The sequence below is a fragment of the Lacerta agilis genome, chromosome 4, assembly GCF_009819535.1.
Source record: "Lacerta agilis isolate rLacAgi1 chromosome 4, rLacAgi1.pri, whole genome shotgun sequence".
Taxonomy (NCBI): domain Eukaryota; kingdom Metazoa; phylum Chordata; class Lepidosauria; order Squamata; family Lacertidae; genus Lacerta; species Lacerta agilis.
Window position 1 is genome coordinate 72,591,421 of NC_046315.1, and position 18,711 is coordinate 72,610,131.

The 18,711-nt window shown below is 42.4% G+C and overlaps 1 protein-coding gene across 2 annotated transcripts in view; it reads left to right on the plus strand.

Moving 5' to 3' along the window:
* The first annotated feature begins 206 nt into the window (after positions 1-206).
* Positions 207-18,711, plus strand: part of NPAS2 (neuronal PAS domain protein 2) — a 53,419-nt gene continuing 34,914 nt past the window's right edge. For both annotated transcript variants that reach the window (XM_033147597.1, XM_033147598.1), the window contains exons 1-2: positions 207-663; positions 17,557-17,610. In XM_033147597.1, coding sequence (XP_033003488.1) covers positions 332-663; positions 17,557-17,610 — 386 coding nt within the window. In that variant the 5' untranslated portion in view covers positions 207-331. The remainder of the gene's footprint in view (positions 664-17,556; positions 17,611-18,711) is intronic.

The window sequence follows — 18,711 nt, forward strand, 5'->3', positions numbered from 1 at the left end:
GCAGCCCCCCCCCTCTCGGCTGAGAGCGGGCGCGGATGAGGCGCTGCTGGGGAGGATGCCCCGCTCTTGCCCCCGGGGCAGCAACTTCCCGCCCAGGGAGCCCTTGCTGCAGCTGGCGCGCTCGCAACTTCATGCCCCGAGAGAAGCCCGCGCTAGCAGCAGCAGCAGCAGCAGCAGCAGCTACCCAGGCGCCCTCCGTTTGCGTCTCCCTCTTCGGGAGGCTCCCGGTCGCTTTCGCGCCTTTGCCGAGCCGCTTTCCCCGCCAGTCTCGAGGCTGGGCCGGCGCTGAGGGGGAAGCGGGAGCCCGGCATGCGGAGTCTCCCGTCACACCATGAGATACAGCCGGCGGAGGTGCCACAACAGCAGAGACACCGCCGCTAGCAGCAGCAGCCCCGGTCGAGAAGTGGAGCCGCAGCCGCCTTCTCCCGCCGCTTTGGCGTGCGCCACGAAGACTTGGTCCGGAGACCTCTGGCACGAGTGGAAGAGCAGCAGAGGCGACGGCCCCGGGGAAAGTGGCCGTCGTAGCAAGGTCTGCAGCGGCGGCAACCCGCGCGCACAGGTCGCCACCGCGGACAGCAGCAGCAGCAGCTGCGACAGCAGCAGCAGCAGCATCTGGCGCGTGCTGGCTGCGCGCGCCCACCTCTCCCAGTACAGGCACTTCAGGTAAGCCCAAGCAGGTGGCGCCTGACACAGTGACACAGATAAACAGCAGGAGCAGCGGGTCACTCCGGCCGCCTCTTCGCGCGGTGAGCGTTGGGGGGCGCCCTCCCTTTCTTTCAGGGGGGCGCGCGCGCACAGGTGGCGGCAGCTCAAGTCAGGTGCAAGGGTATGGGAGGAGCTGGCCTGGCAACTTGGCCCCTCCGCCGCGCGCACTGAAATCGAGGGTCGTGCGTGAGACAGACACGCAGACAGAGAATAGCACCCAAAGCTGATAAAGATGCTTTGCCAAGTCAATGGTACAGGCAAATTGATGATGATAATTCTTGAGGGGTGCTGAGTCAGGCTAATTTTCACCAGTGGCTGTGAATTTGGTTGTGGTTTTTTCCTGGCAGCTGCAATTCAGATGTAATTCCCAGATTGGCCAGAACACACTTTGTATGAAATACAACTCTCTCTCTCTCTCATAATCATAAGATTAGCATTCAAATGGGTACACTGCATTAGATGATCTTCAGGGTACCTCCCAACTCTGCAGATCTATGTTCCACAAACAACGCAGTGAGACTGAGAGGCGATTTCAAAATGCAGTTGTGAAAATGTTCTGAGGCTGTGAGAGTTAATTTTGTGTGTGATGGTATTTTAAAAATAACACCTCGGTGTAATTTTTTAAGAAAGATCATCATAATACATACGTATATCTATTTATCTTTTTGTGATTCCCATATATTATCTCAGCAGACCTAACAGCAGTGCTGGAAGGTAGGCCAATATTGGTGTATCATGTTGTCAGTGGAAGGCTGAGACATGACCACTCAGTGATGCCACTTAGTCTGTGCAGGAAAAGAAGCGAAAAGGACACCAAGGACTCAGGCCAAAATAACGATTTGATAGACACTATCAAATACAAATGAGATGACGACGCTACTGGCTGAGGAAGAATACCAAAACAAGTCCTGGCGTTGTCATCTCATTTGTATTACAAACCTCAAGGAATAAAACTTACAAGAGACTTGAATAATTTATATCTATCAAATCGTTATTTTGGCCTGAGTCCTTGGTGTCCTTTTCACTTCTTTTCCTGCATTATTCTACCAAGAACTCCAATTTCTTCACTTAGTGAGTCTGTGGCAAAGATTACAGTTGAGGGAAGGACTTTTTGGTTCCTAAATCTTAGCTCTCATCGTACATTGACTCCTTGGAAGCTAAATAGTGCTTGGATCGCGGGTGGCACTGTGGTCTAAAACACTGAGCCTCTTGGCCTTGCTGATCAGAAGGTTGGCGGTTCAAATCGGGGTTAGCTCCTGTTGCTCTGTCCCAGCTCCTGCCAACCTTGCAGTTTGAAAGCACACCAGTGCAAGTAGATAAATAGGTACTGCTGTGCTGGGAAGGTAAACGGTGTTTCTGTGCACTCTGGTTTCTGTCATGGTGTTTCGTTGCGCCAGAAGCGGTTTAGTCATGCTAGCCAGATGACCCGGAAAGCTGTCTGTGGACAAACGCCAGCTCCCTTGGCCTGAAAGCGACATGAGCGCCCAAACCCATAGTCGCCTTTGATTGGACTTAACTGTCCAGGGGTCCTTAGTGCTTGGATCTATGACTGGCTCTGGAAATGGTGTGTTCTAAATAAAGGCTGTCTGTTTCATTTTGGCCTAGGCCTGTGTAATTGTTATGAAAAAATATATGTTAACATTGTTTCAGGGGGTTCATATTAAGGAATAAGGATCAATCCTTTCCAAAAGCAAATGGATCTCTGTTACTAAGAGACAATCCTGCATCACAGCAATGGATTTGGCCGAATTATGTTATTGTCCCATTGTGTCCCATTTTTGTCCCATTTTCAGATATGTGTGGTAAAAACATTTCCACCCATAGAGGACACCCTAAACATCCAACTGTTGGGGGTGGGGTTTGAAATGTGAGTAGTATTGACTTTGCATTACATTTACCAGTGAGAGTGCATTTGATATTCTAGAAATGCATTTTGGGTGTTGTAGATTCTGAGAATTCTATATTTCCAAAACAACATTTCTGAAAGGACGGTGCACATGCAATCTCATCTCTAGTTACTGTTTTGTAATAGATTGTTGGGTCTCTGGACCATAATAAAGATTGATGTTGTAGTTACTTGCTTATACTATGACAGTATGCAACTTTGCATTTTGTTGCATTTGCCTCTAACAGGGAAGGCTTTTTTTTTATAAGTACACCTGTCAATAAAATGATTCAGCTTATCAGTTACTCTGCCATTAAAACAAAAACAAAACAAAACCATCTTCATGTATTTTCAGCTCACGGTTGCTATAGCTTCTTGGCTACTTTGCTTATGCTTGAATAGCCAACAGGTTAAGCACTTACATTCTCCTCACTTCAGAAGCTTTGATGTAATTTGCTGTCATCAAGCAGAAACTGAGGGTCAGAGACAGAAGCTGTAGTCACAGAGGGGTTAAATACTGAGGCAGGTTGGGTGTGGGGCAAGGATTGAAAAAATGTCTTACAATATGCTTTACAGTACTGTAAAGTATATTTTAAGATATTTGTATAAGATAATGCTTAATAAGTTTTCCTTTAAAATTCATTTCATGTTGATATTTATTATATTGTTACATTGTAGGTAAGTCCACAGATATTACTAGTTTTTATTACAGTATTAGATTGTCTTGTCTATATGTATCTACATCCTTAGTGGCCCAAGAAAAACAAACAAAGGTTCCCATATGGAGGTAGAAAATAGCTGCAGACCATGAATAATTGAAAATAAATCCTATTTTATGTTTGGGATCACTATGCCAAAGTTAAAAGAAGCATTACAGTATTTCAGTGGTCTGGAGTTTTCTGTATGCTTTGTCAAAAAGGGAGAAAATATAACTGTTTTTTGCAATTCTCATATGTGTAACTTTGCAAAGTGCACATGTTTAGGTTTTAAAAGAAGTTCAGTTTGACAGAGCAATTGCAAAAGTCCTCTGTAACAGCTTGGTCTGAAAATATGCAGGTTGCTTATTATTTACACTGAACAGCCTTCAAATCTTTTTTTGTGAGCTTTAAAGAAAATCATCTCCTCCCTCATGTGATGTGTGTGGAAGACACAATGTAGCATGAACAGTTCTGTCTGCAATGCTTAAATTGATTCAGGCTCTGAAATTATTATTTTTAAACATTTTGTAACAAGATGAGTTAGACTCTAGATCAGGGGTCAGCAAACTTTTTCAGCAGGGGGCCGGTCCACTGTCCCTCAGACCTTGTGGGGGGGCCGGACTATATTTTGAAAAAATATATGAACGAATTCCTGTGCCCCCAAAATAACCCAGAGATGAATTTTAAATAAAAGCACATATTCTACTCATGTAAAAACACCAGGCAGGCCCCACAAATAACCCAGAGATGCATTTTAAATAAAAGGACACATTCTACTCATGTAAAAACACACTGATTCCCGAACCATCCACGGGCTGCATTTAGAAGGCGATTGGGCCGCATCCGGCCCCCGGACCTTAGTTTGGGGACCCCTGCTCTAGATGTGTATTTTGCTGCGTGAAGAGGGAAATAATTTAAATGACTTTTTAAAAGATAGTTAGAAATGTCTTCTATGCACTAGCTCATTGTAAATAGAACAGGTAGGAAAAAATTCTGCCTTCAGCACATATTCTGTGTAATATAACAGTTGTTTGTACTCTCACGTTTATTAAGGGCAGAGTTTACAGAGAGATCTGTGGTTCTTTGAAGTTCTGTGCCACACTAGATAGAATAATTATGCTTTAAATAATCATGCTTTTTTACATAGTGTGCTTTTGTAAATAGCAGTTTGTAGTTGTCTATAGGCCTACCTTCACGCGGACGCGGGTGGTGCTGTGGGTTAAACCACAGAGCCTAGGGCTTGCCGATCAGAAGGTCGGTAGTTCGAATCCCCGTGACGGGGTGAGCTCCCGTTGCTCGGTCCTTTCTCCTGCTAACCTAGCAGTTCGAAAGCACATCAAAGTGCAAGTAGATAAATATACCGTAGGTACCGCTCCGGCGGGAAGGTAAACGGCGTTTCCGAGTGCTGCTCTGGTTTCGCCAGAAGCGGCTTAGTCATGCTGGCCACATAACCCAGAAGCTGTACGCCGGCTCCCTCGGCCAATAAAGCAAGATTAGCGCCGCAACCCCAGAGTCGTCCGCGACTGGACCTAATGGTCAGGGGTCCCTTTACCTTTACCTTTATACCTTCACGCAGTAAGAGGCAAAGGGGATTCTCTATTCCTCTCTCGACAATTAGTGTTCCCACAGGTCTCTCCCCCCCCAAAAAAAACAGTTTTCACCCTCTTTAGAAAAAGAGAGTCTGGAAACCTATGTGCTGATTGATACACCGATGTACTTATGTATTGGTATATGGAAGTGACAAAGTTACTACCGGTACTGTACTGCTTCCCATTTTTACCCATTTCATTCATAAACAAGTTAAGTACTGTATGGCGAAGGAGAGTGGCACAGTGCTGCAACATCCGTAGGCCTGCTGCAGTAGGAGGAGATTGGAGAAAGTGCTCTCTGTGTACGCAGAGTTTGGGCTTGGGTTCAGCTGGCTTAGCTGAAACCTGTTCAGCCAAGACCAGGGTGTTCTGGTGGGATGGGACGCTGGGACACTTGCCACTACTCTAGATTCTGTTCATCTCAGTCACATCATCTAGCGGCCCTATTTAAAAGGCTTGTTTCCCCCCTGCCAGGCTCAGTTGGCAGTAGCCCTGTTGCTGAACAGAGTTTAGGGATATGGCTAGATTATACTGGCATAATTTAACCCCAGTGTAACTTGTGCTGGCTTCCTGTAATTTGGAGTGCTCTGCCAATCTGTTCCTTTCCTTACATCTAGTTGCACCTTGGTCAGGGACAGGGTTGGGAAACCTGATTTCCTCCAGAAGGTGTTGGACTATAGATCCCATCCAGTAATCAAGGATGATGGGATATGTAGTACAGTACAACATTCCTGGTCTTGGTGCAGTTTTATTTTGATACATAGTTTTGCATTGTTTGCTATCTCGGTTTTTTCTAGTTTTTTTTTATTTAAAGGAAATTGATCTGAATAGTGTTGTTGTACTTTTATTGTTTTTCTGTATAAGCCACATAGAGATTTTTTTATTACTGTATTTTTCCATGTATAAGACTAGGTTTCCCCCCTAAAAATAATGTAAAAAATTAGGGGGGGCATCTTATACACGGATATATCTTTTCCCATTTTCTTAAATCTGAGTTCCCAAAGATAGGGGCGTCTTATACATGGGGGCGTCTTATAGACAGAAAAATATGGTGTATAAAGAAGTATAATCTTTTATTAAAATAAATAATAAATATTGTTTGCTTTTGCTGTTTGCTTGCAGTACACAATTTGACCAAATTCGGCAGAAGCTATGGCCAGAAACAAACTTGGTGAGAGTGCTTTAGAAGAACACGATTGCTTGTCTAATGTTACTGTTTTGGAAGAGCTAAGAGTTTCAAGCTGAGAATAACGAGCCAACCAGGGACCTTGAGGTTCCTTACTGCATCACACATTGACTTGGTTTGCACACCTGTGTTTGGATAACATGAAACCCCAGTTTCCGGCTTAATTCCTGGAATGAGTGGGGCAGGAATGGAATAAGGGCTTTCCAAGCAGCATGCACCAGTATGATGCATGTTCACCTTAAACCACAATTGTTTTTTAACTATGGCTGAATGTGGCGTGTGAACAGAGCTGGTGAGATTTCCTGAGGATTCCGTATTTGCTACAAAGATTATTTTACTTAAAACTACATTGAAGTTAGTTGAAATTTCCTACTGAAGAGCTGGGAATATTTGGAATTCTTTGTTTAATTATTCGGCCAAGAGTTTTATTTGGTGAGCAGAAGCCTGAACAAGAAGACTAGTTAACATTTTGTGAAGTGCAGCAGCTGCAACATATGTCAGTTCATTGTTGTCATGGTAATATATTCAGTGGCATAGGAAGGGGGGTACGGTGGGTGTGGACAGCCCCTCGTGTCATTACTGGGGTGTGTGTGTGACAAAATGACAAAAATATGTGTTGGGTTTTTTTAATTAAAAAATTGGGCTCACGACTTTTTTTTTTGAAACAATAAATCCCGCACCCACCACACACCCCTTCCTACACCACTGGTAGCTAGGTGAGGCGGGGGGCACTGAGTGCCACACTGCAGGGCCTGCAGCATGCCAGAGCCACGTGTCTCTCCTGAGGGGGAGGCGGTGGGCGGACTGCCTGCAAGCTCCGCACTGCTTTTTCGAGCAGCACGGGGCTTGCGTTGGCCCACCGCCTCAGCTGCCCTACAGAGGCTCCACACAGCGCATCCTACCTTGGCTTGCCCCACCCCCATGGGCAGGTTGCCCTGCCCCCAGCTGCAGGATGTGCGTGCCGCCCCAGGCACCCGAGCGGCTAGCTACGCTGCTGAATACATTGGTCAGAAATCTGAAGGGGGTCAAGAATCTCCCTGTATCTCTGTTCTTTGTAAAAGGAAAAGTCCCACCTTGGATCTAAAATGGAAGAACAGATACGTACTTAGTTGGTTTTGTGTCTGCATAGAAACACACTTGAGCTGTTGATTTTTAAGCTGCTTTAAGTATTATATAAATATATATGCAAATGAAGGGCCAGTCTCTGTGTAATGCTGAGTCATGTTTATTTTGTGTTGTATTACAAAAAGCATCTGCGCATGCTGTTTGGAAGGATCTGTATTTCATTGGGAGTAGGTGGGGATTTTTTTAATAGGGCTGAGCTAAAGAAGAAGGGGGAGGGCTTTTGTGGGAGGTTGCAAGATTTTACAAAAGGCCATCCCTCTGCTCACCTTTTTGTTTATGATCTTAGCAATGGAATTGACCTTGCTGCACACTGCTGCTTGACTAATCTGACGGGTTTAATTCTTCCATATCCATTTCCATTTAGAAATAAATATATTATAGATCACATTCCCATTTATGTATATACAATTATATGATCAGTAATTTAAATTAAGGAAAAGTAGATATATTTTCATAATTGGACCTTTTATATCCTTAGAGGTTAATAGTAGTTGCTCCTCGAATAGGAGTGCATTTCTGTAGATGAGCATTAACAATATTCCTTCCTTGAAAGTGTTGAAGTTATAGAGGTCTAATGATTTCCTATTTCTTTAACGAATTCACATCAGTCTTATGAAAATTCATAGTGTAGAGTTCATGGATAAGCCGCAATGATATATCTCAGTAATGTTCATCTGAAAACTATCAAGATAATAATTCCCACTCGCAGAATAAAGAGCTCATAACCCAGCTCCTCTCAGCAACCAGAAACAACATAGACAGGCACTAGAGAGACCTGTCAGGAGTAAACATGGACCACTGGTATCACATTGTGTGTGAAACAGCCTTACTAAAAAAGTTAACTAATAGACTGAAGCTGACATGGGGACAAATAGAAGAGGACACCTTCACTATGGTTTGGCTCCTCTTTTTTCACATACACGGCCCAACAAGACAACAACAATAATCCACCCACAGCATACAAATCAATATGGCTAACTTGACCCCCCCCTCTATCTCACTGCAGCCAACTAAAGACAACCAACCATGCCCTAGACCCCCAAAACTCTTTCACTACCAAGGAAATATAACAAGCGAATAGAAAGAGAACCTACCCAAGTGATGCTGACACAAAACCCCACACATACACTAAAATGACATAAGTTTTACCACTCTACCCCCTACCACCCTATTTTCTTCCACAACCTTATAGATAGTAGTTACAATCTTTTACCTACTTACCTGGGAGTATGCCCCATTGGGCTCAGTGGGACTTAGTTATGAGTATACATAGATTAAGTATTTGGATATACAGTAAATATTTCCCATGTATTTTTCTCTACCTGGGATAATAACTTCACAGCAAATGAAGTCTGTAATTCTGACAGTAATTCTGAGGATAATGGGGAAGCATCCCAAAGGAGAAGAACATGAACATATTCATTCACACATCAAGCCTCACACCACAGGAATTCCCGATGTGATTTTTAAGGAACCTTAATTACTGTCTGTTGTTATCTTGACAGATGATCTCTTCGTAGTATTAAAAATACTTCTGAGTTGTAGGGAAAACCACTTCTTGCATTGAACCTGACATTTTTCTACAGAAATAGTAGTTTTGGCAATGCCTCCGCGCTATTTCATACTTTATTCAGGGCTCTCTGCTTTGGGACATAGACCTGAGATATTTCAAACTAAAAAAAGGGTGGTTGACATACGCATTGAAGTACCAGAGGTGAGCAGTGGCTCAATTTGTGTGCGTAAGTGTGCTTGGCAGGCTGTGTGCAGTGCGCTCAGACACATGGCGAGGCATGTGACTAGAATCTAGCCCCTCCATAAGAGGATCACAATGCCTAAGGGAAGTGCTTTTTTCCTAGAAAAATAGGTGCCGGTACTCACCGTGAAGTCGTTACAGTAAATGCCACACTTTTTAACAACAATAAAAAAGTGAAGGTACTGTGTACCTTTGAGTACCCCCTTTTAAAAAAAAAAAAAACCCCGCTGGCTAAGGGCACTATTGGAAATCTGTTATGTCATCATGTACTGTACAGTGGTACCTCTGGTTACGTACTTAATTCGTTCCGGAGGTTCTTAACCTGAAACTGTTCTTAACCTGAAGCACCACTTTAGCTAATGGGGCCTCCCGCTGCCGCTGCACCGCCAGAGCACGGTTTTTGTTCTTATCCTGAAGCAAAGTTCTTAACCTGAAGCGTTATTTCTAGGTTAGCGGAGTATGTAACCTGAAGTGTATGTAACCTGAAGCATATGTAACCCGAGGTACCACTGTATTTCCTCAAGGTTCCACTGTACGACTGTAGTGATAATGGGTCATGTTAATGTTCTTTTCCTGTTGTTGCACAGTCATTGCATCAAAGATTTCAGAGACACCTTTAGCAGTCAACAAAATTCCCATCCTTTGCCATAAAGGATGGAATGAAATCATCATCATCTTCATCATCATGTTTTATTATGTATACCCTGCCCTTCTGGCTGTATATAAAAAAATAGATTCCATAAATATCAGGCTAAATATATTAGTGTCAACAATCCCCCATCCCTTCTAGTAATTTAATTAATCTGTTTTTGAATTTTGTAAGATGATTTATAATAATAAAAGAACCATCCAATCACCCGAAATCTTATTAATCTACAAAACAGTAGTTGGGGCTCAATTTTTGTTCATTGGGAATTTGGCCCAATTATGAAGTTGAAAATTAATTAGATATTGCACAAGTGAACCCAGAGCAAAACCCAAAGATTTGTATAGATATATAAAGCCAATTTTGTGGTAGACACAATAACCCTTTCCTGCACAGTGATGACACCAACCCATCTCTGAGAAAACAAATGCTTCCTTATGCTGCTGTATGCAACCCAGTCGGATGGGCATGGTACAAATAAATAAAAATAATATTTAGTAGTAAGTGAGATAAGTTTGAGAGAATAGGGAAACATTGCAGGTCTGATGCAATGGCTCTTACAAATTCACTTTCTGCTGCTGTTTACAGACGAATAAAGGAATAAATATACTATACTAAAGAGATCATCCCATTTGATCCTGGCAGATAATGTGGTTCTACTAAAGCAGGTCACTGCACATTCTCACTTGCAGTTTCTTTGGGACAATGCAAACTTACTGTTGAATGAAAAAGTGCATTGCTGAATATGGCATCTAGAAGATGATATATGTCATTGTGGCAACTTCTATTATGCCTACTTTAGTACTCAGCTTTGTTTGTTTGTTTGTTTGTTTGTTTTAAAGGCACTTACATGGAACAGTAGCCTTACTTCACACATTTCAGTAGTTTGTGAAAGAATATCTAGGGCAGGACTACTGAAAACTTTCGTGTTGTTTTTCTAGGTGTAGACAAGGTTGAACCTACCACCCCGAATGAGCCAGTACTGCAGTTATTTCATGTGCCCCCCTCTTATTTTCTGCCTTTTGCAGAAGAGTTTTGTGAAGAATAAGGGTGATACCCAGTTCAATCGCACTTGCAGACCAACTGAAATTAATGGACTTCAGCCAGTTATGTCCATTGCTTTCAATGGGTCTACTCCTGAGTATGGTTTTTGTCTTGTGTCTTTTACACTTTAAGCCTGTGGACACGAACTGTCTTGCTTTTAATCTGTGTACAGCATTTAGTAAATGTTAGTGCTGTATAAAACCCTAATGTCTAATAATTAAGATAAAAATTAGGGATGGAGGAATCTGCAAATTTCATACAGTTTTTAAGAGAACTCTAGAAATCATTTTCCGTTTTTATTCTGCTGCTCGCTACCAAAATGCCAGCCACCATTTTCCAGGAGACTTTTTACTGCAGATCTGCATGAAATGCATTACTGTTGGGTTCCAGTTACAGGTAGGTAGCCATGTTGGTCTGCCATAGTCAAAACAAAATAAAAAATCAAAAAATCCTTCCAGTAGCACCTTAGAGACCAACTAAGTTTGTTCTTGGTATGAGCTTTTGTGTGCATGCACACTTCTTCAGATAGACACTTCTTCAGAGGGGTGTGTGTGTGTGTGTTTAAATGTGCAACCTCAGGATTACTCTTTTGTCTTCAACCTTTGTGGTACTACGTGATAACATGACTCACCTTCTTTGGCCTTCCACACAGCCACAAAACTTACACGCCTCAGTTTTTATTTCATTTCTCATTTGGTCACATAAACACCATCAGCACTATGTTGCAATTCCAAACAAGCCATTGCAGAGGGATGATATTTCTGTAGACAGAGCTCAGTAGACAAATTACTTAATGAATGATGGGAGAACTGGAACAGCTACTAAACCACCTGTACACACTCTTGCTAGGAGAAGAGAAATCTTTCTCATTCTATCAGCAAAAAACATGGAATGATATGCACATTCCATGACATTACTGGCAGTAGTCTACAAAGACAGGTCATTTCCTTTCTGCAGTGTTTGTTTATGGACTCATAATGACTATCCCAGTTATCTATCAAATGAAATGCATGTCACAACATATCTTGTGTTACCTTGAAATAATCAGTATCTCCAGCTGTGTCAGGAGTTTGATGGCATGCTTACAATATGCAAGTGTGAAGTGCTTTGCTACCAAAAGTCACAGGTATGCGCTTTCAGAAATTACATGTTATTAATACTTACTTTAATGCTTGTATTTTATTGTATTGCAGTTTGCATTTCACAGAATTCAAATTGTAATGCGAAGAAATGCAATATAAATAATCAAATAAGCAACTGAAATGCATTTAAAAACAAATCCACAGAGACGCCATGGACAGTGTTTGAAATTCCCCAGGTGCATTTTGCTACTGGCACGGGTCCAATTGCGACCACGTTGAGATTTCTTGGTGCCAAGGTTGGCAACCACAGTTTAAGAACCTCTACCTTAGTCCATAATGTATATCATTTCCATTGTGTGTGCTTCTCCTTCTTGCATACTGGGACAAGTGAATTGTTGTAAGAGCAAGCTGCAGTCAAGCAATGTAGTTGAATCATAGCATCGTAGTGTTGAAAGGGACCCCAAGTCCAACCCCTTGGTGAATAGATACTCTGTTCTGGTGAGCATAACCGACAGTTAAGGTGGCATTTGGCTTATATATCTAACACTACCACAAACCACTTGAATCAAGCGTGTGGACCATGGACCAGTTTTGGAACCCTGTGGTAGATAATCATAATTAGGAACCTCCTGCCCATGGGCCTAAGTCAGCCCTCTACAGGACCCAGTTTGACCCACAAGACAGTTTTCTGCAAAACATGCCCACTTGCCCACCTGTCCTCACATGTGACTACTACTACTACTACTACTAATAAAATTATTTATACCCCGCCCATCTGGCTGGGTTTCCCAGCCATTCTGGGTGGCTTCCAACAGAATATTAAAATACAATAGTCGATTAAAGATTTAAAGCTTTCCTAAACAGGGCTGCCTTCAGATGTCTTCTAAAAGCATGGTAGTTATTTTTCTCTTTGACATCTGGTGGGAGGGCATTCCACAGGAGCGGGTACCACTACCGAGAAAGCCCTCTGGTTCCCTATAACTTGGCTTCTCGCAGTGAGGAAACCGCCAGAAGGCCCTCAGCACTGGACCTCAGGGTCTGGGCAGAACGATCGGGTGGAGATTCTCCTTCACGTATACTGGACCGAGGCCATTTAGGACTTTAATGGTCAGCACCAACACTTTGAATTGTGCTTGGAAACATACTGGGAGCCAATGTAGGAATTTATGAGGGTGGAACATGAATTTAACAGGAAATGGGATCAATAGGCAGACTTTAAACTCGACTGGCTTGTTTGACATTAGAAATACACAGAGAAGAGACAATGATATCACTGAATGGAGAGAAGAAGGAGCGATACAGCAGAAAGTTTGAAGTAACTCATAGGCACCTTCATTATGTGAGAGAGATGCAGGCTAGGGTTTCGCCTTCTGGAATATAACGATTTCGTATGCAGTCTAGGCTTCCATTGTCCTCTAGTAGTTTGTGTTATCAGTTCAGTTCATTACAATTGCATCATCAAATAAACTCTTTCTTAGTTTCCCACAATTGCTTCCCACCCTCCGTGTTATATAGCCATTGGATGGGATAAACTAGTCAATATTGGGAGTTCCCCTGGTTCCTTCTAGAAGTGATGATCAGACCAGATCAGATTGTTAGAGGCCTGGGTGGAGCTTACTTTTGTTTCAGATCAAGAACGGTCAGAGGGCAGATGCCTAAAGAGAGGGTGAGTGTTGGTTTGGGGCAGGGGGAAGGGCCAGTCTAAATCTGGGGTAGTAGATCAGGGGCCTTCTAAATCAGGATTAGCCCTCCAGGTCTTGTTTGACCACAGATCTCATAATCCCTGACCATTGACTATGCTGGATAGGGCCGATGGAGTTGAACAAAATCTGGAAGACACTATGTTGGCCACCCTTGATCCAAATAACAGTTCCACGTCACTGATACTTCTCCAGGTATTATTACTACTCTTGGTGTTTTCACCCGATGGATATGGCAGTTGTTTACCAGTGAAAGGTGCCTTTTGGTAGTGGCATCTAGTTATCAATTTCCCTCCGAAGAAAACTGCCTGCTGGCGGCTCAGATGTTCTTTCAGTGCCAGGCAAGCACGTTTTTATTTCCCCAGGCATTTCAACTCTTCCTGAACCCTTACGAAACCTGCTTTTGCTCGTATGCTTCCCCAGTCTTTGATCTGGAGCTTAATTTTAAGCATGTATCATATTGTATTATATTATTCACTTTACTGTTTTCATCCTCTAAGCCTTCCTGAGAACAACTATAACAGTTATAGGGTGGCACATAAATAAATCTCTCTTCTCTTTTCTTCTCCTTTTCATAATCCAAACTTCATATTAGCTTTTCTTTTTGCAGTATAGTCAGACCTTACATTGCATTAGTTATCTCCAATAAGCTATACGAACTACAGAACTAGCTCCCACAGTCTGTATTATATCTACAAATCATCACTACTGATGATTCAGAGAAAGTGTACAAAAATCTACAGGGCAGTTGTGGGAGTTATTCATGTCATGTCAACTGCTTTCAGCTTCAAGCAGTTATTTTAAGACGCGTGCCCTTTGTATGTACAAAGTGCCACATTATAATTTTATTAACCTAGCAACAGAAGTTAACATCCATCCACAACCCACTGGCAATGTCTCTTGCATTGTTATACACCAGAGTTCACTGAAACAAAAGCACCTAACAGTGCCTTTTCATATTTTCATACAGTTTTTGAGAGAACTCTAGAAATCATTTCCCGTTTTTATTCTGCTGCTTGCTACCAAAATGCCAGCCACCATTTTCCAGGAGACTTTTTACTGCAGATCTGCATGAAATGTATTACTGTTGGGTTCCAGTTACAGGTAGGTAGCCATGTTGGTCTGCCATAGTAAAAATAAAATAAAAAAAATCCTTCCAGTAGCACCTTAGAGACCAACTAAGTTTGTTCTTGGTATGAGCTTTCGTGTGCATGTATCTGAAGATGTGTGCATGCACATGAAAGCTCATACCAAGAACAAACTTAGTTGGTCTCCAAGGTGCTACTGGAAGGATTTTTTATTTTTTATTTTATTATTGTTGGGTGTAAACTTTCAGCCAAACTGCTCTTGGGCGATTTACAGTGTGGCATTTGTTCTAGAAACCAAGAACCCAGCAGCACCCAATTATGAAAATCAAACAGGGACAAGATAGGGCGAAGACAGATGTAATACTAAGGAGAGAGAGGGAGAGCTCACAGCAGGTTCTTCAGTGTAACCACCTTCTGCTCCATTTCACAATTAAAATGGGAGACATACCTATCAGTGAACCTAGCGCTATTATAGCTATCAGCGTTGCCCTTCTCCCATGCTTCAAGTGGGTTACTGCTTTTTTGTATTTTTTATTTTTTGAAGCACTGCAAGTGCTTTTATCTATTCATTTGTAGATTTCTTTTTTAGGGAAATGGGAAACCTTTTTTTAATGCAAATTCTGGGGATTTCTGATGAGCTATTTTAGTGAAATCATGGCTGCTAGCCAATTAGCTCCATCCACAGCCAGCTCCTGCTGCAAACTTGCAGAACCATTTAAAATTTACTTTATTTGAGGAAAGGTTTGTTATTTAATTGAGCACAGTGAGTTCATTTCCAAATTGGCTCTACTGCTCTCAAAATGTTGTGACTGTTTGCACATGAATAGGTGGCAAAACGAAGGTTTTGTGAATGTATTGGAGATCGTTTGAATCTACTGTATTATACTTGGGCTCAATAGTGTAAATTATCTTAATAATCCAGATGGTTTTGCCTAGGGCTGCAGAATAGCTTAGTTCAGGTATCTGAGTCCCCATTTTTATTTAACTAAGTAATGGTGGCTTCCAGCATGGAGATGTTCCTCTTTGGCTGGGTGCACCCTCATCCAGTAGGTTCCATTACTGGTTTGGGAAGCAGTATACACACAACATTAGTTGCAATCCATACCTATCCTGTTTTCTATGCTCTAGTTTGATAGGAAATACTGTTTTGATGCAACCCCCCCTAAAAAAAAACCAGTTTCAAACTGAATAGAGAAAAAGAAAAATCTAGCTGTGTTTTAAGCAGGTAATGTGTAGACAGCCTTGGAAAATAGCCATATATGCACCCAGTACAGGGTTGTTCTCTTGAATTTGGTCATGGTTATTCCGTCATGCCCAGAAAATGCTGTAATCCTAACACGTGGTTGATCCCATGCCCATGATTCAGTTTATTTGGGTTTTCATCTTTCATAAGGTAGGGCAGAATGAAAGGATATGCATTGTTTTACCAACAAGTGGAGCGTCAGAAGTCAACCAGGAACCTGCAGGACCCGCATTCTGAACATGGAAAGTCCTCCTATTTCTCATCCTTTTACCAAACTTTGCCCATAAAATTTTAATCAGCTGTTATGTAGGCTTAACACATGCTTGTTTTTATTTGTTTATTTATTTTAAATCAGAACACCAGGTGCCACTTGTATTACAAGCTCATGAATGTGTGGAGCACATGCAACCTTTATAAAGCCATCTATGACGTATCTTTCTATGGTCCTTCAGTTAACTGCAGTCAGCTGAGAAAGAGAGATGACTGTGAGCAGACCATTACAATCGCATCATCAATTTATCACATGGAACAGTGTTGCTGAAGTGACCTACTTTTTCCTGTTTTGCGTTCAGAAGGCTAATCCTGTTTACCATTGCTGGGAGAGGGAACGGGCACACACCAAAGAGTTCTTTTGAGTTGTGCAGATGGCAGTCTTCACCGATGAATGTTCGTTTAAATTTGTTCTCTCTTTTTTTTCTATACCATTTATAAAGTTAAGTGCAGAGGGTTATCTCAGATGGCTGAAGCAGCCCATTTGTACAGGGCTTGCTTGCAGCAGAAGCATCCGTTCATAGATTTTGCACCATACTGTAACTTTATTTGAGAGAGAGTTCCCCAAACTATTGGGCAGGAAGGTGTAAGTAAGCAGACAAGCAGACTTCTATGCTTCTTCTGCTTCTTCTTTTTCCTCAGGGCTTAATTTTGCATCACTGATAAGGGATAGGCAGCAGCTTGATTTGCTACTGAAAAATATTCAGGGAGAGTGCAGTGGTCATTTAATAGCTCAAAACAATAGCAGTTATGGTGGATGTATTTATCGTGGATGTATTTATCGTGTTTTAAATATTCTATTGGGAGCCGCCCAGAGTGACTGGTGGGCAGGGTAATAATAATAATAATAATAATAATAATAATAATAATAATGGCAATAATAATAATTATTATTATTCCAGGCTGGTATAAAACACTGTTTCTGGCTTGTCTTAGGGCTTATCCACACTTCTGCTGCTTCTCCCACTCTTTAGTGCTCAATTGGAGCAAATGGCAATTCTGGTTTCCCCCCAGATTTATTCTGATTTAATGCTAAAGAGCGGCTTTTCCTGGGGAAATGAGTGGACCAAAGGGGAAACCTCTTAGAGCGTTACCTAGATGGTGCAGGTAAATCAGAAAACGACTCAATCACGTTCATGGTTTCTAGACACGGGGCAAGTGCCAGTTTTGGGAAGCCAAGGCTCACTAGCACCTCACTTTAAGTTAACCAGGAGCTTGTTCTTTCCTGGTGCTCAGGTGGCCTCACTCCTGCTGTGTTGCAAGCAGCTTTTGTGTTGGGACCCTTGAGAAGAAGCCAGCTGATGGGAATGCTTCAAGATGCTGATGCGGAGTCCCTCTGCACCCTGTTCGCTTGCAGAGGATTGCAGTCCAAATGTTGGCCAAAACAAGCAGAGAGAATGATGAATCATAGAGCCACTGGCTTAAAATACATTTAGGTGTCGTGATGAATTAAGTGAAGCAACAATGATTCTGTTTGAAACCTAACCTTTCTAGAAATCTAGTGGAAACATGTGCTAAAGCTACCCTGAATTCTTTCAACAGGAAAAGCTGCTTAGACAATCTAATGGATGAGGATGAAAAAGACAGGGCAAAGAGGTGAGTACCCTCATCCCTCTTCATCTCCTTTTCCTTCAATACTGAGAATTGTCAGCTTCTTGAGAGCCTAATTTTAATGCATAACAAAGCTATTTTACTCCCTCTCTCTCTCTCTCCCTCTCATTTGACCAAGCTAAGGAGAAAATAAAGCCTGGCGCAACATGAAAAACAGCTGAATCTCAAAACACACAATTCTTCTTGCCATTCTTTAAAAACAAAGGGCCATGGGAAGCCCTTCCCATGTCAAATGCTGCACTTGGTTCCCTTAAGAGAGACTAGAATCTGAAGTGAAACAGAGACACCCGCGGGCAATGTTCGTGCTTCACATAAAACACATCTTTCTAGTATTTTAAAAGCACCTACAAGAACAAACAAAGGAAAATGTTAAAAGGCAGGTTATCTGTGTGTTAATTATCTGAAAAACAGTACAGGGTAAATGGGATGCAGGTGCTTATTTTAAAACAGATTAAACTATCTTCCCTGCAATAGACTACGTCAGGCACTGCAGAATTGAGAAAGCAATCCTGGCCGTGAACAGCGGACAGGAACAGAACTGTGGACCTACCACTGTATCTTAAATCCCCACTGCTTCTGCCAGGCAGGATGGAAGCTGGCTGGGTGGCCCTTATTTTGCAGTTTTTTTGCTGCCCCGACTCCTCAGGATCCTCTCCAGCAGATCTTTTGCTGGCCCTGCTCTGTGCCTGCCACTGTGATGCCCCATTTCAGGGCCCTGTGGTGGCTACTGTGGCAGGAACACCACCAGGAGTAGCCTTTGCTCTGTGGCACTCTTTGCAGGTGCAGTGGGAGGGGGGACACTCCCGGTGGCAGAGCCTGGTGAAGGAAGGGGCACCTCCACCTCTTCCTAACCCCCTTCAACAGTACAGATATAAGGGGTTAGGAATGTTCTGCAGTACCAATCCAAATAACATCATTGTACTAGCCATTGGCCATGACAAATCTGAATCAAAAATAAATACACGTAAAGGGATGTCACGCCACAAATAATAGTCTCTATTTAGATCTCTGTGTCTCCCTTACAGTTCAGTGCTGTTTTGTCTGGGGTCTTCTTTCTGTTCTTTTTGGCCACCAGAGCAAAAAGGG